At 47.0% G+C, this 27,729-nt stretch overlaps 1 protein-coding gene across 10 annotated transcripts in view; it reads right to left on the bottom strand.

The window, feature by feature from the left end:
* LOC125461316 (protein CBFA2T2-like) overlaps positions 1–27,729 on the bottom strand; it is a 151,392-nt gene that overhangs the window by 44,182 nt on the left and 79,481 nt on the right. For 9 of the 10 annotated variants that reach the window (XM_059652735.1, XM_048549943.2, XM_048549941.2 and 6 more), the window contains 2 exons: positions 1,484–1,630; positions 288–517 (listed from right to left, as the gene is read on the bottom strand). In XM_059652735.1, coding sequence (XP_059508718.1) covers positions 288–517; positions 1,484–1,604 — 351 coding nt within the window. In that variant the 5' untranslated portion in view covers positions 1,605–1,630. Of the gene's footprint in view, positions 1–287; positions 518–1,483; positions 1,631–14,694; positions 14,784–27,729 lie in introns of those variants that run through there. The other variant, XM_048549948.2, reaches the window with a different exon arrangement.

The raw sequence follows: 27,729 nt of genomic DNA, 5'->3' as shown, positions 1-27,729 counted from the left end.
TATGTCTTATGGTCTTATGGTCTTAAAATGGAAAAATTGCAAAAAGCCAGCAAAAGAGTTCAAATTTTCATCGTCACACTCCATACTTCGAATGAACAATTCAACCTACGCCCTGTACAAGTATCTCTCGAGGAAGGATGCCCAGGTGTTGAGGAACCCAGACGGGTGAATGGAGGTGGTCAGTCACAATTAAACTGAATGGCAGAGCAGCCGGCAGAGGGGCCGAATGGCCAACTCTCGACATCGCAAGTGCCTCTCTCTTACCCCCGAACGAGGCCCGTACTCACCACCAGCGCCAGGACAAGGCTGCGGACGCGTTCCCCGATCTCCGGCGAGATGTCGTTGCCAAATTGCTGCAGGGTGGTCAGGAAGCGTTTCAGCTTACTAAGCTGTCGTGCACCACAGGTGGCAGGGAGCTGCTGGCTGGAAAGGGAGGACGATGGACCATTGTTGAACCGTTGAGGTGGCGATGGCACACCATTGAGGGCAGGCGGGGAGTGGTCAACACCATTCGGCACTACCGGGCGGGCGGGGGGGGTTGGGGGGGGTGAAGAAAGAAACAGACCTCGTTAAGACTCCTGGAGGTGGTCATTACCATTTTTGCCTCATTGCACAGATGAATAGGCTCGATGGGCTGAATGCCACCCTTCTGCACCTACGCCTCACGGTCTTGCTTGATATTTTAACTCAATCCTTTCAAAACAGTAGGGCTCTTGTGCACAGCTGTAGTGTCCCTATCTCTGGGCCAAGAGGCCCAGGTTCAGATCCCACCCATCCCCTAGGTATGTAACAATTCATCTGTCACAGCTTTATCCAGATAATATCTGTGCAAATGTGCAGGACTCTTTGTGGTGTTGTGACAGTTTAACTGTCTCTGACAGTCCAGGTTCAAGTAATAACAGTTCCATGAAGTTGGCAAACTGGTTGGTCTGGAATCTCTCTGGTGAAACGTCATGGCACTTTTGGGATCTGCGTGCACATTTCCCCAGATCTGGGTTGAAAAGGGCCTGAGTTCTTTAAACTGCAGGGCTTTCAAATTAAGAAACACCAGCACTTCCTGCAGCAGGGATGGGGCTTTAAAAGTTGATCAGACGGGCCGCACCAGCCATTTAATAAATCAAAGGGGTTCAGGGAGACCCCACTGCTGTTGTCGATGCTCAGTTGGCGCTCCATCCAGCTTCCAATTTTCCAATCATTTGTGAGTTCTCTTTGGTTATACCCGGCAATGAATGTCGACGCATAGGGCAGGGGATTTTGCCAGCTTAAGTTTTAAATATTGTCTCTTCTAGAAATAACCCAATATAGGAGATCTCCATCAGTTAAAGTTATGAAGCTTTTATTATTTCTGCTGTCCTGCCCTTATCGAATTAAATCCGTTCTGACTCATCAAGGGCTTAAACAAAGCATGCGGAATAACAGCAAATGTAACAGCAAACGGGTCCCAGAAGAATTTGGGACGACGGGGATAAGAAACAAAACCTACGTGATGTCGGGGTGAAGGAGGTCGGCCGAGTGCCCCCTTGGTTCCCAGACGGAGGCGGTGGTGGCATGGTCGGTGGGGTGGCTCGGGACTGAACCTTCACGTCCACTGGTGACCCAGGCATCGCGGAACGGGCCTTCTCGCCGTTGACTAGAGAGAAAAAAAAATCAACAATAAATAGGTAGCTTTTTTTAAAATCTTCGGACCTCAATATTTGAAACGAGAAAATCACTGACAAAACTGAAGCAATACGACATATCACATTGTTGCTCTTTCCCCTTAATTACACTTACCTGGTCTCCTCTTGGGTCCGTTATAGTGCCTTTCCCACTAACAGCAGAGGCAATGGCCCAGTGGTATTATCATTAGATCGTTAATCCAGGAAACTCAGCTCATGTCCTGGGACCCCAGGTTCAAATCCCCCCATGGTAGAATTTCAATCCAATAAATAATCTGGAATTAAGAGTCTAATGATGATTATGAAACAACTGCTTGAGGGAAAACCCATCTGGTTCACCAAAACCCCTTTTGGGAAGGGAATCTGTCATCTGTAGCTGGCCTGGCCTCTGTGTGACTCCAGACCCACAGCAATGTGGTTCATTCTTAACTGCCCTCTGGGCTGTTAGGATTGGGCAATAAATGCTGGTCTGGCCAGAGAAACCCACATTCCATGAGTGAATTAAAGCAAAATAATTTTTTTAAAAAGGCAACTGGTCCACCAATTTCCTAACGGGGCAATTCCTCTAGCATCACTACACTCCCTGCCAGCTTTCTCCCCACATTCCACCTCTTCAGATATCTCCTGCCTGGGCTTGATGTGGCTGAAGGCTGGTTGACTTCAGTAGGGTCCAGAGGAGTTTTTAAAGAGCAGAGAAAAAGGCCCTTCGGTCCATCGTGGCTGTGCAGGTCATCAAGTGTCTATCAAGGATCTCACCCTGTGTTCATCTGATGTCCACAGACATGCTGCTAGACCAGAGGGATTTACGCAGGCTGATGCTCTCCATTCTGGGAAGCTGGCTCTGATCCTTAATGCTTTCCCGACTGAGGCAAGAGCACAGAGCAGAGCTCACCAGCTGCTCTCGAAGCTTCTCTTGAGCTACACAACTCAGGCAAATTAAACCTGTGGCTTGCTTTGCAGACTTAAGCAGCAAGTCTATATCTAATGCTCCTGCAAAGTGCTGATGGAGCATTGCATGGTCAGGAATACTGTCTTTTGAGTGACATTATAAACAGGGAGCCCCAGGTGCTCCTTCAGAGGGGGTGTGCAAGGTGCTTTGTCAGACCTGCTGGGCCGAATGGCCTCCTCCTGTTCAGTCAATGACATGCAATCATGCTCCTTTTGAAAAAACAACACACAAGTGAACTCCCTGTATCCTGACCAATAATTCTCTCTCGACCAACAGTTGCTAAATGAGATGATCTGATCGTTACAGCATTGCTGTCTGTGGGAGTTTGCTGTGTGTAAGTTGGCTGCCTTGTTCCTTACATTACAACAGGGACCCAATAAAGCCAGTCATTGGGTTGCGAAGCCATCTGGGATTTCCCAAAGTTGTAAAAGGCACTATATCAATGCAGGCATTTGTTTACTCAGCGCAACAGGAGACAGGACATGACGAGCCCAGAAAAGCTTCAATTGTCACTGGGTTGGTTATTTAAAAAACACCCACAAATGGACCATATGTGACGGACTGGCAAAGGAGATAGTTTTCGGTCATTTCATTGGTTTCCTGACAGTAAAATGAGCAGCAGAAATGCAACACATAAATGTGTTGCTTTCCTGGAAAGGTCTTGCAGTGTTTTACTAGGTATCTAGTGTTGGGAGGAAGCAAGCTTCAAAACTCTGCTCTTGGCAAGGATCCATTTTTCACCCGGTGAGGACACCAACAACAACTGCAATTATATAGCGCCTTAATGCAGCAAAACACCCTGCTGCCGGGGATCGTTACGCAGTAACGATTTCACCACATGAGGAGGTCATTGGGCAGATGACTAAAAGGATTTGATGGAGTGTTCTGATGGAGGTGGAGAAGTGGGGAGTCTTGGGGAAGGAAGTTCAGATCTTAGGGTCCGGATATTTGATGGCTCGGATGGTAACGGTGAAGTGATTAAAATTGTGACGGCACTACAGGCGGAGCTTAGGGGAAGACAGCGGTTCTGGATGTGAGTTTGCTCGCTGAGCTGGAAGGTTCGTTTTTCAGACGTTTTGTCACCATTCCAGGTAACATCATCAGTGAGCCTCCGGTGAAGCACTGGTGTTATGTCCCACTTACTATTTATCTGTTTAGGTTTCCTTGGGTTTGGTGATGTCATTTCCTGTGTTGGTGATGTCATTTCCTGTTCTTTTTTCTCAGAGGATGGTAGATGGGCTCCAAATCAATGTGTTTGTTGATGGAGTTCCGGTTGGAATGCCACCCACATCCAGAGCCTCAACCTGAGCTACAAATCTTCTCAAAACTCGGAAGACAGCGGTTTCAAGAGGGCTGTAAGGCTGGATGAGATTGTAGAGATTTTGGAGAGGGGTGGGTGGAGTTCAGATACCATTTGACAGCAGGGATAAGAGTTTTAAAACGGAGGCGTTAGCAGGTGGGGAGCCAGCGTCAGTCACCAATCACAGGCACCTGGGGCATCCAGGACTTGGCACTCAACAGGATTGAGCACAGAGTTTTGGAAGGGATCAAGTTTAAGGCAGAGGAAGGTGGCAGAATGGACAAGTCACAGAGTCATACAGCAGGGAAACAGACCCTTCAGCCCAACTCATCCATGTCGACCAGGTTTCCTAAACTAAACTAGTCCCACTTGCCTTCATTTGGCCCACAACCCTCTAAGCCTGCCCCATCCAGGCCCCTGTCCAAATGTCTTTTATATGTTATAATTGTACCGACCCCTACCACCTCCTCTGGCAGCTCATTCTACACATGCACCACCCTCTGTGTAAAAAAGGCTGGCACTTTTAAATCTTTCCTCTCAAACCCGCACCCTCCAGTTCTGGACACCCTCACCCTGAGGAAGACCTTGACTATTCACCCTATCCATTTTATAAAACTCTATAAGGTCACCCGGCACCTCTGACGCTCCCGGGGAAAGAATCCCAGCCTCCCCTTATAACTCAAACATTGCAGTCTCAGTAACACCCTGGTAAGTCATTTTTGCATCTTAATAACAGCCTTCCTACAGTAGGGCGGCCAGAACTGTGCTTGGGATCAGTGGCGGCGCACAGAAGGGTTTACGCTGCTGACCCAGCCGGGGGATGTGGGGACGAAGAGGGGGCCGAACGTCTGGATGGTTGATTCATTTGTTTTGATGGCTCCAAGCGAAGGTGCAATGTCAATGTGGAAATGGCTTTGAATTAAATTTTGTGAAATGCGCCTGACACCAGACAAATGCATGTCCTCACTGCCGCATTTTTAAAACAATAATAAATAGGTCGTGAGGAGTACAAGAACCCAGAACCGTATGGATCTCCCTTTGAATGTAAAATTTTCCAGACTTGAAAAATATTAGTAATGAGCTTATCTCATCTTTAACGTACACCAGCTGCCGCCGGCTGAAACAAGGGCGTTCATTTTTCTTCCCCTTAGCTACAGAACAGGAATATTGAAAATTTGCTTAATGCGGTTTAAATTTCTCCGGCGGGTAGCTCTGGGTCCTCCGAGGCTGCGCCTGTGATGGATGACAGCAATGTGCAAGGGACTCATTACAGATTCCATTTGTGGGCATCGCATGTGAGAATGTGTGGAATTAGTTCAGGGAGTCCCCCGGCAACAACAAGCCATCTCCTTCCGAGATGACAGCGGCTCAGGTTTAATCAGCTACTGGATCACTGTGGAAAGGCAGAGTCAAATCGAGGGAGTGAGAGAGATTCCTCCATTGACTCCTGGCTGTAGCAAAGATGTTATGAAACTTGAAACGGTGCAGTGGAGATTCACAAGAAGGTTGCCAGGGTTGAGCTATAGGGAGAGGCTGAATAGGCTGGGGCTATTTTCCCTGGAGTGTTGGAGTCTGAGGGGTGACCTTATAGAGCAGTCCAAAACTAGAGGGCATAGGTTTAGGATGACGGGACAAAGATATAAAATGGACCTAAGGGGCACATTTTCCACGCAGAGGGTGGTGCGTGTATGGAATGAGCTGCCAGAGGAAGCGATAGAGGCTGGTACACTTAAATATTGCAACGGCATATGGATGGGTTCAAGAATAGAAAGGGCTTCGAGGCCTATGGGCCAAATGCTGACTCGATTAATGTAGCATTGACAAGTTGGACCAAAGGGTCTGGTTCTGTGCTGTACAACTGTATGACTCCTATCTATACAGAGCAAAGGGGTACATATGTCAAAGCAGAGAGATTGGGGCATTGTTCTTTGTTCAATACAAGGGACATTGGTGCTGAATTAACATCTCACTATGGATATATGCATGTTGTACACTTCCTAAACCAAAGCAACAGACAAGGTCCCTCAAGGTAGGCTGGTCTTGAAGATTAAGTCACTTGGGATTGAGTTGCTAAGTTGGATGGAAAATTGGTTTGGTCATAGGACAGAGGGGAGTGGTGGAGGGGTGTTTTTCTTACTGGAGGTCTGTGACCACTGGTGTTCTGCAAGGATCAATGCCAGGGCCTGTGTTATTTTTAATCTGTATAAATGATCTGGATGGAATGTAGCTGGTCTGATTGGGAGGTTTGCAGATGACGCAAAAATCGGTGGCAGTGTGGAATCACGAGGTTGGTTTTCAAAGGATGCAGCAGGATAGAGGTCAATTCAAATGGTGGGTGGAGGAATAGCAGGTGGAGTTTAATCCAGACTAGTGTGAGGTGATGCAGTTTGGGATGTCAAATGCAAGACAAAAGTACACACCAGGACCCATAATATACAGTGGGATCTTGGGGTGCAAGTCCACGGCTCCCTGAAAGTGGCAACCCCAGTGGATAAAGTGGGAAATAAGGTGTGTTTGCCATCATAGGTCAGGGCATTGAGTATAAAAATTGGCAAGGCATGTTGCAGCTATAAAAAGCTTTAGCTTGGCCACATTTGGAATATAGTGTGCAGTTATGGTCACCACACCATTGGAAGGATGTGGAGGCTTTGGAGAGGCTGCAAAAGAGGTTTACCAGGATACTGTCTCGATTAGAGTGTATTAGCTATAAGGAGAGGTTGGACAAACTGGAGATTGTTTTTGCTAGAGTATCTGACCTGATAAAAGTATACAAATGAGAGGCATGGATAGGGTGGATAGTTGGAATCTTTTACCCAGGGTGGGAGTGTCAAATACTAGGGTCAAGGGTTTGAGGTGAGAGAGGAAGTTGAGAGGAGATGTGTGAGGCAAAACATTTACACAGAGGTTGGTAGGTGCCTGGAACGTACTGCAAGGGGAGGTGGTAGAAGCAGATAAGATAGCAACATTGAAGAAGCATTTAGAGAGATACATGAACAGGCAGAATAAAGGGATATAGACCATATGAAGGCAGATGGGGTCAGTTTAGAATAGTATCATTGTTAGCACAGACATGATGGCATGAAGGGCCTCTTCCTGCATTGGACTGTTCTATGTTCTATGAAACATTCAGGATGGAAGCAAAACATTGATATAAACATTTGCTTGGTCACTCAGAAGGTACTTAACTGTTGCTATAATGAGAGATGTGTTGCTGAAGGCTTTCCTTGTGCATTGTCTAGGACAATGCAAGAATCTCAAATTTCAAACAAGCATAACAACTTATATTGCAGAATGGTGTTGATTGTTTGGCAAATTCACTCTGATTGGTCAAGGCATTGCCATAGAGAAAGTAACTTGGAACTATAAGCTCCCCCAAGCTCCCAGGTAATTCAAAGCATAGGGGAAAGACATGAAGAAATTCATTTTGTTTGCAAAAAATTGAGCAGAAACTAAATTGGACCAGACATATAAAAATTGAGGCTACACATGCAGGTCAGAAGGCACTTGTGGACCTGTTGACCATCTACAATGCCCAAGTCAGGAGTGTGATGTAATACTCCCCACTTGCCTGGATGGGTACAACTCCCAGATAAAACTCGAGACACTTGATCAGAGATAGTAGGAACTGCAAATGCTGGAGAATCCGAGATAACAAAGTGTAGAGTGGGATGAACACAGCAGGGCGAGCAGCATCTTAGGAGCTCTTGGCCTGCTGTGTTCATCCAGCTCTACACTTTGTTATCTCGAGATACTTGACACCATCCAGGACAAAGGACCTCAGCTTGACTCCATCCAATCCGCCACATTCAACATTCACTCCCTACACCTTGTTGCACAGTAGCTCCGGTATCGACCATCTACATGAAGCACTGCAGAAACTACCTAACACTCCTTCTAAACCCGAACCCTCTACAAACCAAACTCAAGGACATCAGGTGAATGGGCATACCACCACCAGCTGACTTGGAAGTATATCACTGCTCCTTCACCGTTGCTGGTGCGATACCCTGGAACTCCCCAGCAGCACTGTGGTTGCCCCTCCACACCATGACTGCGTTGGTTCAAGAAGGCAGTTCACCAGCACCTTCTCAAAGGCATGTCTTAAAGGTTCCACTCTACAGTAATGTTCAAACATTCCACTGGATTATATATATGAGGAGGCGATGGCCTAGTGGTATTGTTGCTGGACTGTAATCCAGAGACCCAGATAACACTCAGGGGACCCAGGTTCAAATCCCGCCACGGCAGATGGTGGAATTTGAATTCAATAAAATATCTGGATCTAAGAGTCTAATGATGATCGTGAATCCATTGTCGATTGTCAGGAAAAGTCCATCTGGTTCACTAATGTCCTTGAGGGAAGGCAACTGCCATCCTTACATGGTCTGGCCTACACGTGACTCCAGACCCACAGCAATGTGGTTGACTCTGAAGTGCCCCCGGGCAATTAGGGTTGGGCAATAAATGCTGCTTAGCCAGCGATACCCTCATCCCGTGAATGAATAAAGAAAAAAATTTAGTTAGCCTCAGACTAGTACAATTTCCAGATAACGGAGAGTGGTGAGGTACTGGGCCTTGACCGCTAGTTACAAAAACAGACACAAATACACCACTGCACCCTGAGTGTTAACTGGTTCCTGGGCTCACATCAATAACACCAATACCATCATATCTCCTTACACCACCAATGTCCCAGCTCATTGCAAACACTGTGACCTGATGAGCCAGCATTCAACTCCACCATTCCATCCTTTCATTGGTCCAACGAAAGCCAATCCGGTCCAAGCAATTCAGCAAGAAAACTGTACTAGTTTCATTGGCTCGTTGTCTGCCAATCAGGAGAGGATCTGTTAATCAACAGCGTTCCTTTTGATTGATCTGTCTCAGAGGGTGGGCACAGACACACATGAAGAGCACCTAAAAAGGCAGAGGGTTATTCACACAAATGGCATTGAGGGCATTCGCGGACCTAGGCTCAAGAATTTGCGGCTTTTATCGGAGGCATCAACTGTCCTAGGACACAAGACCCCACCCAGGTATGGTCACCCTCATGTGGAAACAGAAACAGAAATCAGTGGAGAAACTCAGCAGGTCTGACAGCATCTGGGGACAGATGAACGGAGTCAACGTTTCACACCTAAATGGTGGATCAGACCCGATGGGCCCCAGTGGCCTACTTCTGCTCCTATATCTTATGCTCTTGACAATTCAAATTCAGTTTAAAGAATCTGGTTTCCACACAAAAAGGTAAGGTTGGCATCAGCAAAATGAAGCTTGTCATAAAAGAGGCTGTCATTTTTTCGGAGTTGGGTGGGGTGGGACCTTAACTAGTTTCAGCCTGTACGTGAATCTACACCAGTTTGGTCAACCTGTGCAGTTGCTGGCCAAGCCTTTCTGGAGGATCAAACGGGCTCAATGCATTGGCGCACCGCCATCTCTCGGGTCACCAAGGACAAGGAATGTCAGTCTTGCAAGTGAGGCCTGCATTCCAAGCTGACATTTTATCAGGAAAACTAAAATGCAAAATGAAAGCATTAATTTAGGATATCTCGTCGTCATGGACGAGTTGGATCCAAGGGTCTGTTTCCATTCTGTACAACTCTGTAACTCAATGACTCTAAGATTAGTTGCATGAGTTTACAGCCTGAACTTACTGCCACAAATCCTTGTTCCCAAATTCTCTGACTCTCGCTTTGAGATTGCTGTTAAGGTGTATTTCCTTCAAAGAGACAAAACCACATTCAGGAGATAAGAAGTGGAGTGGGTTGGGGTGGATGCTAAGCAAACTAATAAAAAGGACAACATATTAAACTCCTTCCAACAGAGCTGGGCAAGGAACCAAAGAATTGTGGGCAGGGTTTTATCAAGCTCACAGCAGCCTGAGATTGAAAAGTGCCTGACTGAGATGGGGAGAATGAAAACGTCATCGCAGAAACCCGTCCACTGAAGGAAGGCAGAGGGATCAAGAAACTGGGAGATGTAAGTCATCCGTCCCGATCCTCAGTTGATTCCTGCACTGGCAGGGGTGAGCTGCCACTGTAGGCTGGAGAACAGAAGAGTCGTGTGTGTGTGTGTGTGTGTGTGTGTGTGTCCTGCTACCAAGGCCTCCGGTCAATTCCCAAGCTTCACCCTCAAATGAGGAGCTCCTCTGCCAGCTGGAGATCCTGGAATCATCACCGATGTCTCCCTAGACAGTGCTTCATGGCCCCAGTCAAGATTCTCCAACTTTACTCCATGTCCCACTGTTAAACTTGCCTTGATGGGGCTGGGAAAACTATACTTAATGGGTCTAATCCCACCTGGGCCGATTGTGAAAGTAAATTCAATAAATCTGGCCTTTTGTGGATGGGGTCAGACAGGAAAGAAGGGTCATAACAGATGCCATTTTGCAGCAAATACCCGATCCATTCACTCGATGTCCTTCACAGAGGGGTAGATGGTACTTCCACCCAAACTAAGCTACACATGGCTCCAGTCCCATACTCTGTGGTTAAGATCACACAGGACAATGAAGGATGGGCAATAAGTCCTGCCTTGTTCGCATCATCCACATCCGCAGAAGCAATAAATAAACAAACGGTGCTCCTGGAAATGGGAGCGAGCTTTGAGGCTCTATGAAAGGGTCTGACAGTGTGACTGAGCACACACACATGAAACTAGCCCGAACATGGGGAAGCTACATATGAGAACCTGTGTGTTAAAACTCTCATGTTAAAGGTTGTGTGTGAGAGTGTGTGTGAAAGCTCGTGTGTGACAATCCACATGTGAAAACTTGTGAGAGTCCACGTGACAGCTCACATGCGTGAGAGCTCGTGTGTACGAGCCTCTGCGTGAGGCAGCAATCGAAACAGTCTGTGTGCACAAAAGGCTACAAAAGACCTCTGATGATTTAAGGTGAGATTCACAAGTTGGCCAAATCCTAACCGTTTGTGGTGTCTCATATACACCTGGAATATTGGTTGATCAGCATGATGAAGAATTGAAGAATGCTTTTGCTGGGAAAATTGGTAAAGGAAACAGATAACTAACGGCCAACAGTCTGCTTTGTCGGTGATCCTACCAACTCCAAACACCATCAGCGTGAAGGCATCGCCCACTCAGACCCACCTCACCACTTATGAATCCTTCTGAAGACAGGAGCCTAATACAGAAATCCAAACTCATCACACTGGCTCTGACTAGTGCCTGATCACACAGTAAATGCAGACAATTTACTGAACAATACAGACCAGGCAGATTCTCGCATTATCATCGGCCCGTGCTGAATTAATGATCTCAGCCAGGGATATGCTCACACCTGGTGCCCAGGCACCTCGGCTGATGCAGGGGGGTGGGGGGGGATTGTTGATTTTTTTTTAAAAAACATAACCAGAAGTGCTGTTACACACAACTGAATATTTATTATCTCCCCATCACCAAATCACCCTTGGGGTCTTTCTTTTATCTATTAACCACGACCAGTAAATCACCAGAATTTCCCAACGGAATAATTTACTTGCGAAACCTGTTTAAGGCAATGAAGACCGATCAAAGGTGAGGAAGAGGGAGGGGAGGGGGCTAAATGGAGTTGGAAGGGCAGTCCAAACACACTCCCCAACTCACGCTAAAGACATTGAGCGTACTGGTGGAGACCATGTGCTCCCGCTCCAAGGACCACCGGCGTGAATTGTCTATTAATTGGGTGTTAATTAAATTCAGATAGTGCGTATAAAGTGGGGATTTACTGGCACTTGAAGGAAGGGTCTCCTACGGTGCAGTGGTACTGTCCCTCTCTCAGAGCAAGGAGGCCCAGGTTCAAATCCTACCTGCTCCGGAGTTGGGGGTCAACTCTGAACAGATTTGGTTAAGTGTGCCTATACTTGAAAGAGGTAGTGTTCCCACCTCTGATCCAGGAGGCCTGGATTCAAGTCCCACCTGCTCCACAGGAGTGTCATAACATCGCTGAAAACGTTGGTCAGAAAGTGCCGTATACCCGAAGGAACACGCTGAAAGAGGTGCGTACAAAATGAAAAGTGCAACTCCATACTAAAGCTTACAATGTTTGGTTCAAACGCCAGGATCAAATGCAGGTGACAACACAAAAAACATGCCTGTGTCTGAGTACTCCTGTCTGTGTGTGTTTGCACACACATGTCAATGCGTGTGCATGAGTGACACACTGAACATGCTTGCTCCTGACCTCAAAGCAGATTGGCACCAGGCACCCAGTGGATTTTCGCTGTATTGGAAGATAAAGCTAAGTATGGTTGTGGATAGATTCTTGAAGCTGGGGTTGGAGAGCACAAGGGGAAGCGATAAAAGCGCTCACCAGCTCAGAAAAATCTGGAGGCTACATTTTCAGGGCCCTCACTTTGAGATCTGGCCTACAAGTGACTCCAGACCCACAGTAGCTAAGCTGACTGTCAACTGCCCTTTGTGCCTTTAGGGGATGGGTAACAAATGCTGGCCTAGTTACCGGTGCCTATAGACTAGGAGTCAATAATAATAATAATGAAAGGCAGCCCCTGAATATGCCTGAATTAAAAATTAGCCGCAGTTGCTGCAGGATCCCCTCTACAGGAAGGCCTGAGGCCCAAACGAGGAGTGGGTAAACAGGGAAGGTCTGCAGATCTGCCACCCCGACCCCTCCCAGGAGAGATGGTCCAGTCTCTGCCACTTTGGGGGCACACACAGTTTCCCCCCACCACCCCACCGTGTGGTGTACTGGTAGTGTTCCCACCTCTGAGTCAAGAGGCCTGGCTTTAAATCTCACCGGTTTCAGAGATGTGTTATAACATCACCGAAAAGGTTGATCAGAAAGTACCCTACGCCCAGAGGAACAGGCTATAAGGTTCAGTGATAATGGGAACTGCAGATGCTGGAGAATCCGAGATAATAAAATGTGAGGCTGGATGAACACAGCAGGCCAAGCAGCATCCCAGGAGCACAAAAGCTGACGTTTTGGGCCTAGACCCTTCATCAGAGAGGGGGATGGGGTAAGGGTTCTGGAATAAACAGGGAGAGAGGGGGAGGCGGACCGAAGATGGAGAGAAAAGAAGATAGGTGGAGAGAGTATAGGTGGGGAGGTAGGGAGGGGATAGGTCAGTCCAGGGAAGACGGACAGGTCAAGGAGGTGGGATGAGGTTAGTAGGTAGGAGATGGGGGTGCGGCTTGGGGTGGGAGGAAGGAATGGGTGAGAGGAAGAACAGGTTAGGGAGGCAGAGACAGGTTGGACTGGTTTTGGGATGCAGTGGGTGGAGGGGAAGAGCTGGGCTGGTTGTGTGATGCAGTGGGGGGAGGGGATGAACTGGGCTGGTTTAGGGATGCGGTGGGGGAAGGGGAGATTTTGAAACTGGTGAAGTTCACATTGATACCATTAGGCTGCAGGGTTCCCAAGCGGAATATGAGTTGCTGTTCCTGCAACCTACGGGTGGTATCATTGTGGCACTGCAGGAGGCCCATGATGGACATGTCATCTAAAGAATGGGAGGGGGAGTGGAAATGGTTTGCGACCGGGAGGTGCAGTTGTTTGTTGTGAACTGAGCGGAGGTGTTCTGCAAAGCGGTCTCCAAGACTCCGCTTGGTTTCCCCAATGTAGAGGAAGCCGCACCGGGTACAGTGGATGCAGTATACCACATTGGCAGATGTGCAGGTGAACCTCTGCTTAATGTGGAATGTCATCTTGGGGCCTGGGATAGGGGTGAGGGAGGAGGTGTGGGGGCAAGTGTAGCATTTCCTGCTGTTGCAGGGGAAGGTGCCGGGTGTGGTGGGGTTGGAGGGCAGTGTGGAGCGAACAAGGGAGTCACGGAGAGAGTGGTCTCTCCGGAAAGCAGACAGGGGTGGGGATGGAAAAATGTCTTGGGTGGGGGGGTCGGATTGCAGATGGCGGAAGTGTCAGAGGATGATGTGTTGTATCCGGAGGTTGGCGGGGTGGTGTGTGAGAACGAGGGGGATCGTCTTAGGACGGTTGTGGGGTGTGAGGGATGTGTTGCGGGAAATGCGGGAGACGCGGTCAAGGGCGTTCTCGATCACTGTGGGGGGAAAGTTGCGGTCCTTGAAGAACTTGGACATCCCAACCTTCAGTTCACCTGAGCCATCTCCAGCACATCCCTCACCTTCCTGGATCTCTCAGTCTCCATCTCAGGCAACCAGCTTGTAACGGATGTCCATTTCAAGCCCACCAACTCCCACAGCTACCTAGAATACACCTCCTCCCACCCATCCTCCTGTAAAAATTCCATCCCCTATTCCCAATTCCTCCGCCGCATCTGCTCCCACGATAAGACATTCCACTCCCGCACATCCCAGATGTCCAAGTTCTTCAAGGACATCCCCACCTATACTCTCTCCACCTATCTTCTTTTCTCTCCATCTTCGGTCCGCCTCCCCCTCTCTCCCTATTTATTCCAGAACCCTCTCCCCATCCCCCTCTCTGATGAAGGGTCTAGGCCCGAAACGTCAGCTTTTGTGCTCCTGAGATGCTGCTTGGCCTGCTGTGTTCATCCAGCCTCACAGGCTGTAAGGTTCGTTATGTACGAACTGGATCATAAGCAATGGCCTTAACAAGAGCAGGTGACTCCTGCGGTTCCAAATCCAGGGAAATGACCCAGGGAGGGGGAGGAGGCTGGAACGGCGCCACAATCTGTCAAAACAAAATCACGTACCCGTCCCCCTCACTGCGGCCCGTATTCAGAAGGTGGGGATAACATTCAGGTCACGGACACAAACACCTTTGTATAGACTTTCAGGCAGACATGCACGCACACACAAACAGGCGTGCACTCAGTCAAACACGCCAACACACTTACTGAGGTGCTTTCGCACTCTCGCCTGCCTCCCATCCAACTACGAGCAGAACTGGCCCGACAATTCGCTGCCCAACAGCTAATCTTCGCTGGTTCTCGGTTAATCCCTTCCACACTATTGAATCGAAACCCCCAAAGGGAGTTTCAGCTCCTCCACCACAAAGAGAAACAGCAGGCATCCTAATCAGTAGAGCCAGCTGTGGCCACAACATTCCAACTGCTGGCTTTCTCAGAATTTCTTCACTATTTTGCTACTGGTATAACTTAACCACCAAAGCCACATCAATGCCGGGCACCTCACTCAGCCCGGGAGAGTGGAGAGTCTGTTTAAGTCAGTCCTTGCACCAATTACTGGTTACAGCAATCCCACCTGAAAACTGTACAAGCTGGTTTCCAGGAAAGATTCCCACTCCGGTCTTAGTGGTTCGCTATTTGTGAAGACCCCCTCTGCACCCCCCCCCACCCCCCCTTCAGTGACCCGTGCTGTGTTGGCCAACATCGACAGATTTCAATGCCCACTGGGTCAACGGAAACCAGGTTCGACCCTGTTCCTGGATAACATAGTGTGGAGCTGGATGAACACAGCAGGCCCAGCAGCATCTCAGGGCCACAAAAGCTGATGTTTCGGGCCTAGACCCTTCATCAGCTCTGATGGGTCTAGGCCCGAAACGTCAGCTTTTGCGCTCCTGAGATGCTGCTGGGCCTGCTGTGTTCATCCAGCCTCACATTTTATTATCTTGGAATTCTCCAGCATCTGCAGTTCCCATTATCATCGACCCTGTTCCTGATCGCTGTCTGGAGGCTCTTGGTTGGCGCGTGGCTGCCAACTCAAGGAAACATTTCCAAAGAGAACACCTCAGTTTGAACAGCGCAGCTTCACTCCGCTGAGCGAGATCCGAGATGGCTGCCTGTCTCTACAGCGATGAGGTGGAGGAAAAGAAATCGCACCAAATGAGGCTCAAACAAAGTCATCAAGTCCATCTAGAATGTACGACAGTGCTGCAGACAGGGAGAAACTGCTCCTGCTTCAATAAATGGAGCAAGAACGAGGGGGCGCTGATTTAAAGTGATCTGCAAATGAAACAAGAGTGTGAGACGAGGACAACATCTTTACACTCAGTGTGGAGCAATGCACTTCCCGGAAACGTGGTGGAGGCAGGATCAACCGAGGGCACCAGATGGTTAATACAGATGGATATAATGTGAAAGGGTTTGGGGTAAAAGCAGGAGATTGGCACTGGGTAATGATGGTCATTCAATGAGTTGGTGCAGGCTTGAGGGGCTGAATGGCTTCCTTTGGTGCTGGAACACTTCTACGATTCTGTTGTCATCTTTAACCAGCCTTATTCCACCACAGTGTAGATGGTACAGCCATCACCTTACGAACAGCACAGGCACGGTACTGAAGGGACTCTCAGTGGGAACTCAGCCAACAAGAGAAAGATATCCCTCAATGAAAAACAGGGCAAATTGCACAGACTCAGCTTGTATTCCCTGCAGTATGGTTGAGGAGTGATTTAACAGAGATGCTCAATTAGAGCGAAGGAGGGTAGAAAAGATAAGAGAAAAATCAGCATTAAAACTAATATGTTCAGGAGGGTTATGAGGAATTATAGGGTCGTGGAAACATGGAGGAGCTGGCTCTCCTCCCAAAACTGGTGAGTCTGGGGGAGCAGAGCCGTTGGTTCAAACTGGGAATGATAGATTTTTGGTAGAGGAGGGGTATCGGAATGGTGATTGAACCACGACAAGCAAACGGAGTGAGGATATGAATGGCACAGCTAGCTCAGGAGCAGCGTCCCCCTACTTCAATAAGCCGCACGCACAAAGGCGCACACATTGTGCGGAGTGCTGCAGTCCTCAGTGTATTTAAGTGGGCACTTCGCTTTGTAGAACACAGAGCACGAAATCAAGTCACTGCAGTCTCTTGCTATCCGTAGAACAATCTGTTTTGAATTGTCTGAGCAGCCTGGACTAAACAGGAATTTTAAGAAAAAAACACTTGCGTCATGGCCTCTTACAGACTTTAACCAGATCCTGTGACTCACCATCAATTTTGCCAAAAAATGCCCACCCTTAATTAAATAGCTTTCTACGGTACTACACGAACTGGGAGCTAGAGATCAGACCGTGATTTCTCTGGTACCTGGCTAATAAGTCACGTTAAAAAGGTTAGTTTTGTCGGGTCGCATCCTGCTCCTGCAGATGAGCTTGGATAATATTCAAGCCTTTTTAGGCACTGTCATGAGAATGCATTGCAACCCTGATGTGGAATGTCATATTGTAAACAGTAAAACTCTTATTCTAGTATGGAACAGAACATGCTGTGTTGGGACATCTTGAATTTTCTTGCAAATCCTGTAACGTACAAGTCAAAAAGTTTCTGTTTACAAGTCTTCTGAATGAAGCATATTTCTGGGGAAGAAACATCTATGAGGGATCTAATCCCTGAATGAGGAACAGTCTCTGGTTCAAATCCCGCCACAGCAGATGGTAGAATTTGAAAGTAATAAAAACCCGGATTTAAGGATATAATGATGACTGTTGGAGGATTGTTGGAAAACCCCATCTGCTTCACTAATGTTGTTTAGGGTACGAAATGTGGGGAGGTGATGGTCCACTGGTATTAATCGCTGAACTGTTAATCCAAAGGCCCAGATAATGTTCTGGGGATCCAGGTTTGAAGGGAGGCAGATGGTGGAATTTGAATTCAATAAATATCTGGAATTAAGAGTCTAACAATGACCATGAATCCATTGTCAATTGTTGCAAAAAACCCATCTGATTCACTAATGTCCTTTAGGGAAGGAAACTGCCATCCTTACCTGGTCTGGCCTACACGTGACTCCAAACCCACAGCAATGTGGGTGACACCTGAGCAGTTAGGGATGGGCAATAAATGCTGGCCATGTCTATGATACCCACATCCCATGAATGAACAAGAAGAAAGTTCAATATTTTATCATAAATCCCAATCTGATTGGACCTTAAAGGGATGGAAGATGGAACAAGAAAAGGCAACACTACTTTTTTTTAAAAAAGCTTAGTTGGTAGAGCTGGTCAGGGCCTAATTTCCCTGAGCCCCAACACGCAGAACGACATCCCTAACAGATCTCAGAGCCGTTCTGAATGGAAGTGAACAAACGAGATCAGTCTTCAGTGTGGAGCACTGCCTAACTTGGCTTGCTGGTTTGGTGGTAAATATCCTGAATGTGGTCAAGGTTTAACAAGGGGGCAGGTCCCAGCTGACAGGAGCACACCATTATATTTCTAATCTTAATAAATATCAAAATATCTCGACAGCGGAGAGAAGTGGTAGAATTGGAAACTGTCTTTTTTTTAAAGAAAACCAACCCTACTAATTATAGGATGCTGGCTTTCTGTTACCATGAGTCTGTTGGCTTCAAACTGAGGAGTTCTGAAGAGTCAAATTATCAAAGATGACCATGTGGACTGCAGAGAGAGATAATGGAATTAAGCCATTAGGAGATGACAACTGAAGAAATACAGGAGCTAATTTCAGGTGATGGCCCAGCCACATGCGCTCACAGATAAAGTTCTGTAGGAAACAATCAACTAAACGGAGTCAACGAATGTGGAAAAGAAAAGAAGAGATGGAGTTTATGCCTGTCTGAAAGGTCGTACTAGGTCAGACTTGAATTCATGTGAATACAAAGTGAAAATTACTCTCCTCCGATGAGCTTTCCAGATGACAGTCAAGATGAAACATGGCCCATTAAATAATTCACACTTTAACTGGTTCCAAATTATGAAACGCCTCATTATTTATACAACAGCTTTTTTTTTGCAATGAGTAGTTAGTAGGCAAATGATAACAGACAGGCAGTGGAGGAACAAGGTTATGCTTGCGTCAAGTATATCTACAAAGTGACAGAAATTCTCCCCAAGGATTTCTTTCGCTGTCTGAAAAGCATCAGCTTCCTGGCTGGGATATCACTTCACAGGCAGCACTTTTTCTCCAAGACCTGAGACAAGTCACCATGATTCGTGCTGTCAGTGTCCGTGAGTCAACGCCTGACAGTTTGATCCTACAGGCGCTCTCCAAACACAGGATCTGAATGGCATCAAACCCCGTCCCTTAAGTGTGAATGCTACCCTTGCCAACCTGAGATGGGCATCTTATATACCTCCTGAATCGCAAGGAGTAAAACATGTGGGAGACTGCACCAAATATCCACTCCTATTCCAACCCTGGGTCTCGTTGGATGTATCAAAATCACTGGGTTATCGGTCCAACAACAACTCCATTACCACAGGTGACAACACTTGTACATTCACACAGCACTGGAGGTTTTTCACCCCATTGTGCTCATTCCGGCTCTTTCAAAACCATCCAAATAATCCCACGGCCCCTGCTCTACCTTCATAGTTTTGCAAACTACTCCTTTTAAAAACGTATCCAACTCCTTTTTGAAATTTACCAGTGAATCTGTTTCCACCATCCTTTCAGACAACATGCTCGAGATTATAATAGCTCACCTCAGAGCCTAAATTCACCTCATCCCAGCCCCCTGACATTCTGCCAGCTCCCTTCAATTCATGCCTTTTGGTCACGGATCCTCCCGTCCAATCAGAGCATCCGTCACTACTTACTTGTCAAAACCCCTCACCGATTGTGATAATCTCAACTGAATCTCCCCTTAATCTTACAGGCAGCAAGGATAATCCCAGCTCTCTATTCTCTAAGTAGCAGAATGTCCTCATCCCTGTTCTCATACAATATCAAGTTAAGCCTAGGTTTAGATAGACAGCCTGCGTTTTAATTATAGAATCCTTGCAGTGTGGAAACAGGCCATTCAGCCCAACAAGTCCACACCGACCCTCTGAAGGGCATCCCACCCAGACCCATCCCTCTACCCTTTCCCTATCTCTGTAAGCCACATGTTCCATGGCTAACACACCTAATCTACACATCCCTGAACACTAGCACAATCAATCCACCTAACCTGCACATCTTCGGACTGTGGGAGGAAACCGGGGAGCACCCGGAGGAAACCCGCGCAGACACAGGGAGAATGTGCAAACTCCACACAGATAGACACCCAGGGTGGGATTGAACCTGGGTCCCTGGTGCTGTGAGGGAGCAGTGCTAACCGCTGAGCCACCACGCTGCCCTCGCTGGAATGAAGATCAAGTGTATCGTGCATTCTGGTGACCGTGTGCTTCTCAAGGTGAAAATCCAGATTTTAGCTGTTTCTAGGCTCTTTGTTCTTGAACCTTTCCATTCCACCTCTCTCCTCTTAAACCTCTTGGTCACCTATTTTGTTGGATAATCCTCCCTGTGTCACTGAGTTGAAATCCAGAGACCTAGGTTAATACTCTAGGGACACAGGTTCAACTCCCAATGGTGGAATTTAAATTCAATTACTACACACTGGGATCGAACTCTAGTCTCTAATCACATTTTCATGGTTACCTTACATTGTCATAACAGGCCACCTAATGCCCTTAAGGGTAGGAAATCTGCCAGTCAGGTGCACTACTGAGGCTGTATAAGGCTCTGGTCAGACTGCACTTGGAATACCGCGAGCAGATTTACGCCACGTATCTAAGGAAAGGCGCGCTGGCCATGGAGGGGCTCGAGAGGAAGTTGACAGGAGTGTTCCCAGGGATGAAAAGCTTGTCATATATGAGCAGCGGTTGAGGATTCTGTGTCTGTACTTGATGGAGTTTAGAAGGATAAGGGGGTCCTGAGTGAAACTTACAGAATGCTGAGAGGCCTGGATAAAGTGGACTTGGAGAAGTTGTGCCTCAGCGAAGGGACAAACCTGTGGAAATGGGATCAGGAGGAATTTCTTCAGCCTGTGGGTGGTGGATGTGTGGAACCCACTGCCACAAAAGGCTGTGGAACCTAAGCTATTGAGTATATTTAAGACAGAAATAGATAAGTTCTTGATTAGTAAGGGGATCTACGGTTACTTGGAGAAGGCAGAAGAATGGAGCTGAGAAATAGATCATCCATTATCAAATGGCAGAGCAGACTTGATGGGCTGAGTGGCGTATTTCTGCTCCTATATCTTATAGTCTTGTGACCCTTACCTGGTCTGGCATACACGTGACTCCAAACCATCGCAGCAATGTAACTGACCTTTAAATGCCCTCTGAAATAGCCCTCACATGCCACTCAGGTCATAGGCAATTAGGGTTAGGTTGCAAATGACACCCACATTCCATGAAGAGGTATGTAACTGTTCCTGTGTAAAAGGGTACTGGTTAAGCATAAATGATTATTGATGATGAGGATGACTGGCTCAACTGGCCCCCCTTTCAGCCATTTTGGGAATCAGGCTAGCCCTCTCTCCCTCTCTCTCTCTCACACAGAGTTTTGCTCTGTTTTGGATTAGAGACAGTCTAGCCTTCAGGGTCGTAACACACATGCTTCACTCCTCCCACGCTCAGATTTCAGATGATCCGGAGTAAAAGTAACCAAAATAAACATGAAGGAAAGGCGGCATCAAATGCCAACCCAGTTGAGCCACTAACGAACCCTTTAATCAGCGCACAGCATCCTGAATTGCAGTCGCTTCTCCCTGCGGGCACATCACATGCACCAGGTGGTTTGAATCAAATCCATTTCCTGAGTAAGAAAGTGCCAGCAAACAGCTGAGGGCCAACGCAGGTGACTCACACACAATAACCTGTCATTGCTAACTGCACATTTTCCCACCCACGTTTCAAATTATTCCTTGCAACCTCATCCCTTAACCATAAAAATGGCAAGTCAGAAATAATTCTCTGCCCCTCCACAACTTGCCAACTCTGTCCCATTGCATGGAATGTGGCTGTAGCCTGAAAGCCTGGAACTGAATTCTATTTCGAGAGACTCATGCCATCTTGCTCTCTCTTTCAAAAGGAATACAGGCACGCATCTACCAAGATCTGGGTAAACTGTTAACCTAAACATCATGCTTTTATTCTTAAATAAAACTAGAAATTGCTGGGATATCTCAGCAGGTCTGGCAGTATCTGTGGAGAGAGATCGGAGTTAATGTTTAGGGTCCAGAGACCCTTCCTCAGGACACACCCTTCCTCAGGACTAATTGTGAGCAAGTGTGACCAGACCTGAAACATTAACTCTGTCTTTCCACAGATGCTGCCAGGCCTCGGAGTTGCTCCAGCAATTGCTGCTTTTGTTTCAGATTTCCAGCATCCGCAGTTCTTTTGTTTTTTTTATCTTTTATATTCTGTGCTTCTGGCTCTCCTGCTGTCTGTGCTATACAGTGGGTAGCATCCCTGCCTGTAAGTCAGAAATGCAGAGTTCACGTCCTACTCTCGGACTTAATGGCCATTGATACTGTGTTCATAGCAGGACCAAACAGTTTGAGCCCAGCCTGCAGGCAAGAGAGTGATTCCTGGCCAGTTATGGGTTGCTGTAGGTGGCACTATGTAATTCTTTCAAAAGCACATGTGATCTGGCTGCCTTTGCCAAGGCCAACACTGGCTGACCATCTCTAATTGGCTTTAGGAGAGTAGTGATGAGCTGCTTTCTTGAGACACTGCAGTCCCACTGCTGTCTACGGAAGGGGTTCCAGGATTTTGACCCAGTGGCAATGAATGAATGGTGCGATGGTGAATGAATGGTTCAATTCCAAGTCAAGATGCTGTGAGACACTGGGGTTTGGGGGTGTTAGCTTGCAGCAGGTTGCTTTGTTCTGGATGGTGTTGAGCTTCTTGAATGATTGGAGCCGCACACATCCCAGACACATGGGGAGTATTCCCTCACACTCCTGACTTGTGCCTTGTAGTTGGTGGAGAGGAGATGAGTCACTCACTGCCGTATTCCTAACCTCTGACCTACTCTTGTAGCCACAGTGTTTATGTAGTGGGTCTCATTATATGTCTGGAAAATTTTAAGCCAGATTAATACTCTTGAACATCAAGGGGTGTTATTTAGATTCTCTCTTATTGGAGAGGGCAGTTTGGAGGCAGAAATATTATTAACCATTTCTCAGCCTGAGCCTGTAATGCACATCTTTTCACTTTTGAAAATTGCATTGGAGAACAAATACAACTCTCTCCTTCCCAAATCAAGATCCTGCAGAAACAGGCTGCACACTGATCTAAAAGGTGGCAAGGAGTTTTATAAGAAGGACCGAAGCAATGATGTCTGGTCCTTTTCTCTGGAACTTGGGGCTCCTGGAGTTGTCAGCTGTAGCAACATGAACTTGAAACAGTTATAGCTCTCTTCCAGCATGCAGCCACGTCATTCCCAAAGGAGATGATGGGCAAGTCACTTTGGCCAGGGACCCTGCTGACACTGCCGCAGGTGGCCACAAGGAGGAGCAGCAGTCTAGGATGTTCAGGATGACTTTCCCCTCAATCGGGCTCAAGGAGACCTGACAAAATCCAAGCTGAGGGAGTGCTGCACTGTCGGAGGGGCCATGTTTTACAATGTGATAATAAACTGGGTCCTGTCTCCACTCCCAGGTGAACAGAAAAGAGAATCACCTTTTTGAAAAGAAACCAGGACGTTTCTCCCCAGTTACCTGGCTAATACTCACCTCTCAACCAAATATTGCTGAAGGAAAGGACCGATGCTCCTCAGTGATCATTATCTCAGTGCTGTTTGCAGGAGCTTGCTTTTTAACTTCCCCTTCAAGGCACTCACCATCCTGACTCGGAAATATATCACCGTTCCCTCAGTATCACTGGGTCAAATCAATTCCACCCTCGGGCGACTGTCTGTGTGGAGTTTGCACATTCTCCCCGTGTCTGCGTGAGTTTCCTCTGGGTGGGGTGGGGTGCTCTGAGGTTCGGTGTGGACTTGTTGGGCTGAAGGGCCTGTTTCCGCCCTGTAGGGATACAATGATCTAAAACTCCTGGCATTCCCTCCCTGGTGGCACATGATGTCTACCTACAGAACACGGATTGCAGTGCTCCAAGAAAACAGCCTTCTCAAGAAGTATCTAGGGATGAGACAATAAATGCAGGCCCAGCTGGTGACACCCACATTCCAGGAGTTAATAAGAAAGAAAAATTACATAGTAATGTCATACTTTAATGTTTTGCAATGTTCAAAGCAAGTGAAAGGCACTACATAAATGCCAATGTAAGACTTGTTTCTTGATGCCACCTGACCAGGAGCCTATCTGCACCACTTGTCAAAAGATGTGGTCCTTTTTTTTTCCTTAATTAGGGTCTTCCTGGTGACTTTTCTTCCTCACACAAAAAAAGAAAAATCAATAGCAAAAGGCACTAACTCGTCCAGCAATCTTCTCAAAAAAAGGGGAGAACTTTAATCCCCCCCCCCCCGATCCCTAACCCCATCTCCCCCCCACATCCTCAGAATCAACAAAGAGCAGAGTCGAAACAAACACTCCAAGGCTTCAAACCGAAACAACCTGTATTACCGCAGAGACACTGCCGGAATGGTTATGCAACTAGTGCAGGTGTGCTCTCTGCCAGAAACCAGCCTTTCCCTACCCCCACTCCACACTCTCTCTCTCTCTCTCTCTCACACATACACAGACTGTAGTTCTTGTCCTGGCCCACATCCAGGATACAACAGCTGCGAATAAGGTTGGCACAAGCGCTCAATAAAATAACAACTTGCCTGGATTTTTTTTTTACAAAGCTCGCTTGCTCTTGCAAAACGCAGGCTGCCGTTTACCAAAAACTGGCGAGTGTCCAAGGCAGGGCATCTGTGACTTTATACTGGCACAGAAACCTACCCTGCGTCCCCCCCAACACCCCACACTCATAAAACGGGCCTGATAAAAGCCTCTCATTAACTTAATAGATTACAAAACCCAAACACTCACATGCAATACAAACACACCAACAGATTCCAGAGGCTGTAAGTTACCAGCAATGATCTGATACAATACAAACTGAGAGGGGGAGAGGTACAGCTGCCTCTCAATTTACACTCGCCTAAGTTTCACTACTATCTCTTGGTCGATAGATTGTTGAGGGACTGCACCGACCCTGTTATTTTGGCCAGTACAGCAGCCATTCTACACACTGTGAAATGAATAGCAGCATTGATCTGCTTTACTGCAATTCATTGGCTTTTGCCTTCAACAGGGTATTGACACCAGATGAGCTGATACTTATGTTAGCTCCCAGACAAGACATGGGTAATGCAGTACTGATGGGTTTAATAAACTTATATTACAGCTCCTGTACCTACAAATATTACAATCATCCTGTCACATCCAAGTTAGTGAGAAAGAACTTGGTTCCATAATGTAGCACTCTTCCCTCAGCGTGTCATGCTGCTAGTGGACCCAGTAAGAGGGAGACTGAGGTGTTTATATTATTTAGGTTACATGCTATGTAGTTTTAATTTTAAAATTTCTCTTATTAGGGATAGTCAACATGACTGTGCGTGGGAAACTGCACCTCTCTAACTTTGTTGAGTTTTTTGAAGAAGTAACAAAGAGGATTGATGAGGGCAGAGCCGTGGAGATGAACTGTATGGATTTCAGTAAGGCATTCAACAAGGTTCCAAATCATAGACTGCTTAGCAAGGTTAGATCACCTGGAATACAGAGAAAACTGGCCATTTAGATACAGAACTGGCTCGAAGGTAGAAGACAGAGGGTGGTGAGGATTGCTTCTCAGACTGGTTGCCAGTGACCAGCAATGTGCCACAAGGATCGGTGCTGGGTCCACTGCTTCTAGGCATTTATATAAATGATTTGGATGTGAACACAGGAGGAATGGTTAGTCGAGGCTTCGCTTTTCTAGGTGGCTGCCTGAGATGGAGACAGAGAGGTCCAGGAAGGTCAGGGTTGTGTTGGAGATGGTCCAGGTGAACTTGAGGTTGGGGTGGAAGGTGTTGGTGAAGTGGATGAACTGTTCGAGCTCCTCTTGGGAGCACGAGGCGGCGTCGATACAGTCATCAATGTAACGGAGGAAGAGGTGGGGTTGCAGATGACATTAAAATTGGAGGTGTAGTAGACAGCGCAAGTTACCTCAGAGTACAATGGGATCTTGACCATACAATGGGATCTTGACCAGATGGGTCAGTAGGTGGAAGAGTGGCAGGTGGAGGTTAATTTAGATAAATCTGAGGTGCTGCATTTTGGAAAGGCAAATCAGGGCAGGACTTATACACTCAACGGTAAGGTCCTGGGAGTGTTGCTGAACAAAGAGACCTTGGGGTGCAGGTTCATAGTTCCTTGAAAGTAGAGTCACAGGTAGATAGGACAGTGAAGGATATGGGCCAAATGCTGGCAAATGGGACCAGATTAATTTATGATATCTGGTCAGCATGGATGTGTTAGACCAAAGGGTCTGTTTCTATGCTGTACAACTCAAATGACTCTATGAATATGCTGATAATATAATGAGCCTATCTCTTCAAAATGTAATGCATGTTAGCTGTGAGGCATCACACAACAACGTATTTGCCTTAAATGCCTTCTGAAATAGCGTAGCAATTAACTCAGACTCAGGGATGGGTAATAAATGCTGGTCTAGTTGGAGATGCCCATACTCCAGGAAGGAATTAAAGAAAAGTCTCGCCTTCGATAGATGGAGGGGTTGTTTCCCCTGGCAGAAAAGTCTAGGTCCAGAGGGTATCACCTCACAGCAAAGGGTCACCCATTTAAAACAGAGGTGAGGGGGCATGTTTTTTCTCTTGTATGCCAAATGTGCCGAATCCTGTGGAAACCCTTATCACAGACGGCTCTTGAGACTGGGTTGTTAAGTATTTCAAGACTGAGAAAAGGCCGATTTAATTGTGATGGGGATGAAGAGTGTAAGGGGAAAAGGCAGGAAAGTGGAGTTGAGGATTATCAGATCAGCCACAGTCTCAGTGAATGGTGAAGCAGATTTGATGGGCTGAATGGCCTCCTTCAGTTCTTACATGTTACAGTGTGTGAGTCAGAAAATTCCAGGTTTGAGTCCAATTCCAGGGCATGAGCTGAAAAGTCTAGACAGACACTCCAGTGCAATATTGAGGGAGTTCTGCACTGGTGAAGGTCTGCCACTTAGATGAGATGTAGCTCCATTTCCCCCTTCCCAGGTAAATGTAAAATTATCCAATTGCACTATTTCAAAAGACGAATTTTCTCTGGTGTCCTTGTTAATATTTAGCATTTAAACAATATCACAAGAGCAGATTTATCTGGTCATGATCACATTGCTGTTTGCGGCAGTCTGCACAAATTGGTTGCTGTGCTTCCTATGTTGCAACAATGGCTTTATTCTAAAGTACTTCATTGCTTGTAAAACACTTTGGGGCATTGTGAAAAGAATATAAATGCAAGTTTAAACAGTCACCCATCTCCGACCCAACAATCTGTCTCTCTTTCACTGCTTGCCGTGAAACAACAGACTGGTTAGTGTTATGTAGAGAGAGTCACAGTTAACTGCAGTTTACAGTAATCAGGGGGTGCACCTCTAATTGTTCACTGCAGAGGAAGTCAGCCGGAAAAAAGTACACGTAACTACACCGCACAGACAACATTATCAACTGCATTTATCTAGTACCTTCAATGTAGTAAAGGTCTTTCACAGCAAGGATTGTCAAATGAAATTTTGATACTGAGCCACATTAGGCAATATTGAGACTGGTGACCACATGTTCAGTCAAGGCGCGCGCACACACACCCACACACACACATAGACACACACAGACACACATAGACACACACAGACACACACACACAGACACACACGTACACACACACAGACACACACACATAGACACACACGTACACACACACAGACACACACACACAGACACACACGTACACACACTCACACACGCAAGTACTCACACACGTGCACACACACACACACACACAAACTCTCACACACACACACACACACACAGACACACACGTACACACACAGACACACATGTACACACACTCACACACGCAAGTGCTCACACACGTGCACACACACACACATAGACACACACACACAGACACACACGTACACACACACACAGACACACACGTACACACACACACAGACACACACGTACACACACTCACACACGCAAGTACTCACACACGTGCACACACACACACAAACTGTCACACACACACACAAACTCTC

The sequence above is a fragment of the Stegostoma tigrinum genome, chromosome 19 (genome assembly GCF_030684315.1).
Source record: "Stegostoma tigrinum isolate sSteTig4 chromosome 19, sSteTig4.hap1, whole genome shotgun sequence".
Classification (NCBI taxonomy): domain Eukaryota; kingdom Metazoa; phylum Chordata; class Chondrichthyes; order Orectolobiformes; family Stegostomatidae; genus Stegostoma; species Stegostoma tigrinum.
Note: the sequence above shows the minus strand (reverse complement) of the source record. Positions and strands in the feature narration are given on the sequence as shown.